A 4,816-nucleotide genomic window follows, 5' to 3' on the forward strand; every position below is an offset into this window, starting at 1 on the left:
TTCTCTTTTTAGATATATTGAATAAATAATGTATCTGGACAATATGTTGTCCAAATACATTATTTATTCAATGTATCTAAAAAAGATTTTTTTCTTATAAATAGAACCAGAGGGAGTAATAAATTATTTATTTAGAATATAAAATACCAAATTTTTAAATATAATAAATAATATACGAATGTATTATAACCAATATTTTAAATACACTTATTAACATCATCCTTAAACTAAAACTAAAACATAAACATGTTACAAGTTCATTTTGTTATTCTTTAACATAACTTATCTCATGTTTTGGATTCACTAGCTCAGGATTTGAAAAAGTAGGATCAATTTAATTAATCATTACTATTAGCCAGAATAAAATCTAAATTGATAATTAAAAATGAAGAAACTTGTTTCTTAAAATAAAAAAAATTAAATTATTTTTTTAAATATAAAAATTAAGTTTTAAATTAACCATTTTGACCAAAATTTGAATTTATGTGAATTAAATTGATACAACTTTAGCGCAATTTTTAAATTTATTTAACTAGTAAAATATTATATTAGAAAATTGTGTTTATTAAAATAATTTTTAATTTTATAATAAGTATTTTTTTAAAATATGTTAACTCGACTTTTGTTTAAATATAGATACTTTTGTTTAAATATAATAATTTAAAATTAAGCAGTCTTGGAATATTATTTTATCTGTTTATTATAGTTTTATAAAAGAATGAATTTTAAAAGAACTTTTTTTGTAAAAGAATCAACTATAGTGACTTTGTTTGAACAAATTACTTCTAATAATTTTTTTTTAAAAGATGGTTTTCATTATGCTTAAAAAAATCTTCATAAACAGACACATTCTTGAATTATTACAAAAATAAACTTTTATTTATTTATTTATATTTGACTAAAATTGATTAATTTATTTGAATACAGAAAACTAAATCTTTAATTTATCTTTTACTAAATTCAATTATATTTATTTGACTAAAACTAATTAAATATTTATTATATCAAAATTTATTAATTTTTATATCACACTATCGTTCAAATTAACTATAAAAAAACATTTGATTTTTTATATATTTATAATTTATTTTGAAAGAAGCTCACAAAAATAAAAAACATTTTCCTACAAAAACACTTCTTTGTATTTTCCTATGTTGTTAACAGGTCTGTCTATGTTTTTTCCTTTTTGCCGGGGTTCTTTTCAGTTTTCAGACCCTTCAACATCCTAACTCCTAGTTTCTCTGCCGTTTCTCGATTCTCTCCGTCTTTTCTTCTTCAAACCTCTGTCTTTCCAGCTTCCCAGTCATCAATTCCATGCAGTTTTGCACCAGATAAGTACCTTTAACTTCGTTCACTGAGTACCCTTCAAGAAAAGCTTTTTTATTTCTGTTTCTTCTCGACCCTTTAACCATTTCCCTTTTTTAACTTATGGGTTATTGATTTTGAACCTTTTACCTTTCTTGTTGTGTGAAAGTTAGTTCCTTTTTGTCTTTTTGGTCACTGAATTAGAGGTATTGTATTTGTCTCTCTATAATGTTTTTTTTTTTTTTTTGTTATGGTTAGATTGTTGATTGATTATGTTTGATTGTATATTATGTGAAAAAATTGTTATGGGTTTTGAAATTTAGGTTTTGGTGTGTAATGGGTTTGGTAGTTTGATTTGATCTAGGTTGTTGTTTTTTGTTTGTGAGAAAAAAAAAATGGATGTGAATTTGTCACAAGGTGGTGTTGGAAATTCTTTTGGTGGGTTTGATTTACCTGGATCAATTCAGGTTCATCATCAAGCACACCATCCTCACACCATTCATCAACATCAACCTCACCCGAATCCGCGTCAAGGGTCTTCGCTACATTCGTCGGTTCATGATGGGTTTTCGCTCTTGCAGAACTGTGATCAAACTGTTTCGATGACGGATTACAGTAAGGGAGAGAGAAGTAAGAACTCGACTAGTGATGAGGATGAGCCGAGTTTTAACGAGGAGGGTTTTGACGGTCAACATGAAGGGGGTAGAGGTAAGAAGGGACCTTCGTCGCCTTGGCAGCGTGTGAAGTGGGATGATAAGATGGTGAGGCTTATGATTACTGCTGTTTCGTATATTGGCGAGGATATAACGTCTGATGGTGGCGGTGGTGGTGGTGGACGAAGGAAATTTACGGTTTTACAGAAGAAGGGTAAGTGGAAATCTGTATCTAAGGTTATGGCTGAAAGAGGTTATCATGTTTCGCCGCAACAATGTGAGGATAAGTTCAATGATCTTAATAAAAGGTATAAAAAGCTTAATGATATGTTAGGGAGAGGGACTTCTTGTGAGGTTGTTGAAAATCCTTCGCTTTTGGATGTAATTAATTTTCTTACCGAGAAAGAGAAGGACGATGTTCGGAAAATATTAAGCTCGAAACACTTGTTTTATGAAGAGATGTGTTCTTATCATAATGGTAATAGGTTGCATTTGCCGCATGATCCTGCATTGCAATGTTCGATGCAGTTAGCTCTCCGAAATAGGGATGATCATGATCATGATAACGATGATATCAGAATGTCCCATGTCGAGGATCACGATGATGACGAGCATGATGTTGAAATTGATGAACGCGATGATTTTAAAGTGCACTGTGCTTCCCGTGGTGATAGCAGAGGAGTATATGAGCGGTTAGGTGGATCTATGAAGAACTTGAAACAAATCCAAGGCCAAGAAGATGGTAATACTTCAAATTGTCAAGATTATTTTAACCAAGGTTTGCATCCACGTGGACAAACGGTTCCTCTTGACGGTAATCAAGTTTTATCCGAAAACACGAGAGCAACATGGTTACAGAAGCAATGGGTTGACATGCGCCAAGTTCAATTAGAAGAGCAAAAGCTACAAATTCAGGCTGAGACGTTGGAATTAGAGAAACAAAGATTCAAGTGGCAGAGGTTTAGTAAGAAAAAGGACCGGGAGTTGGAGAAGATGAGTCTAGAAAACGAAAGAATGAAGCTTGAAAATGAACGCATGGCTTTAGAATTGAAGCGAAAGGAAATGGGCATCAGCTTTAACTAGGTCAGCAATCTTGCAAACTGTCTTTTCCGCTGTCTCTTGTAAGATGTTGTAATCTGTTTAGTCGAAAAGAATGGATTTTTTATGAGGAAACTTTTGATGTTATTAACTATCCCCCCCTCATGCTTGTACCATTTGAGTATATCGTAATTTGGTAACTCTAGATCGTAATTTTTTGCTCGATGATTGCTTTATCGAAGTTTTGTTGCCTATGTTTCTTGTATTACATATTTGAAACAGATGTATAAAGTTGATGTTTCAATGATGGGTTGTTCTTGTATTTCGCTACGCTATAGGGCTATAACACCTCTATAGTTGCTATTTGATAACACTTTGTATTAAATAACATATCGCTGAACTATAGAGATTTACTCAAATTCTTTCGTTAAAGCGTTGTAGCGCTGCTGGAACGGATATTTGACAACAATGCATGTTCAATACATGAATGCCATTCAAGCTTGAAGGATGGAAACAGTATAAGTAGGAGTTGTGAGAATTGGTGTCTTTTCAGTGTTCTGCAATTCATGCTAGAAAGTGTAAACAGAAGGATTCATTCTAGTTTGTATCAAATGTCAAGAACCAAATCTTCCTAAAATCTTACACCATAAGTGAAGGGCCCATAATGAATTTTATCCTTAAACCACATGTACAATGTGATTTTGTTGAACAAAGTGTAGCTTTTGCCTTGATTCTGGCAACCTCACCACCTATTCCATATTCCTTCCGCAGCTATTTATAAGTAAAAAAAAACATAGATTTTTTAATTACAAATTATAAGAAAAAAGAACACCAACTTTATTCTAAAAATACATTTTTTTCACCGTAAAATGTGTGTTTGATTTAGTTTTTGGAATAGACAAAAATAATTCTGAAGTTGTGGGATTGATTATAAAATGATTTTGAAGTATTTGATTATTCTAAAGTAGAATTGATTATGTTATTACAATTTTTTACAATTCAAAGTAAAAACACAGAATAATGCAACACAGAATAATGCATGTACTTTGTAGTTTATGAAGTGTGATTACTGGTTGACAAAAGTTGAGGTATTTTCCAAAAGGGTTAGTTTCGATCATCACTTCAGTATTGTATAAGATTTAGGAGTTGTTAAAGCTGTCCTTTAGAAATTGGGCTTTATTTCGCAAAATACTATTGAACATGTATTTGAAAATCTGCAAATGGGACTAAATATTTCGAGAAATTTTCGGTAAGTGTCAATTATTTCTGGATTTTTCAAAATTTGCAATTTTATAATGGAAAATTTTCCAAATGTGAAATTTTCGGTATTTTTTTATATAAATTTTCAACGGTCAATATTTTGTCAATAGTTTTGTACGACTGTGATTGCACCGACCGTTTTGTATGGTCTATAATGAATTCAAAGTTGTATACACTGGGGTCACTTGTTGTTGAGAAAAACATCTTAAAATGCCTCTTCATCAATTTTTGATTAAGGTAAAAGTGTACTTCAACGGAGATGAACCTCCTGTAGAGTTTCGGTTTCCAGATGACACCACATCTCTCGCCTCCTTGACATTCAAGTTGAATGAATTGTTGCCTGGTACCAATAACAAAAAGGTGAAAAAGATCGAGTTTTGTGAAGATTAGATTGATACTGATGAAAGGGTGATGTACAACATTATTGAGTTGAAGACCGATGAAAATTTGACAATCACGTGGAGTTCATTTCTCTGTAGGCTAACTATGGGGCAAATCGAGTTTGATACAAAGATTTCAAGATCTGTCGATGACATAATTAAGATGTTGAAACGTCCAGA

The 4,816-nt window shown here is 31.5% G+C and overlaps 1 protein-coding gene across 2 annotated transcripts; it reads left to right on the forward strand.

Moving 5' to 3' along the window:
- The first annotated feature begins 1,124 nt into the window (after nt 1–1,124).
- LOC131643627 (uncharacterized) lies at nt 1,125–3,850 on the forward strand. 2 transcript variants are annotated; one of them, XM_058913891.1, is made up of 2 exons: nt 1,125–3,041; nt 3,430–3,850. In XM_058913891.1, the coding sequence occupies exon 1, from the start codon at nt 1,701–1,703 to the stop codon at nt 3,039–3,041; it is 1,341 nt and encodes a 446-aa protein (XP_058769874.1). In that variant the 5' UTR covers nt 1,125–1,700; the 3' UTR covers nt 3,430–3,850. The 2 variants fall into 2 exon arrangements, with proteins under 2 accessions (XP_058769874.1, XP_058769875.1); XM_058913892.1 differs by having other exon boundaries at nt 3,438–3,849.
- Nucleotides 3,851–4,816: the final 966 nt, after the last annotated feature.

Source organism: Vicia villosa, linkage group LG1, assembly GCF_029867415.1.
Source record: "Vicia villosa cultivar HV-30 ecotype Madison, WI linkage group LG1, Vvil1.0, whole genome shotgun sequence".
NCBI classification, from domain to species: Eukaryota; Viridiplantae; Streptophyta; class Magnoliopsida; order Fabales; family Fabaceae; genus Vicia; species Vicia villosa.

What these genes read in the sequence shown, in the direction of transcription:
- LOC131643627 (XM_058913891.1), top strand. Translation starts at nt 1,701, where the DNA reads ATGGATGTGAATTTGTCACAAGGTGGTGTTGGAAATTCTTTTGGTGGG.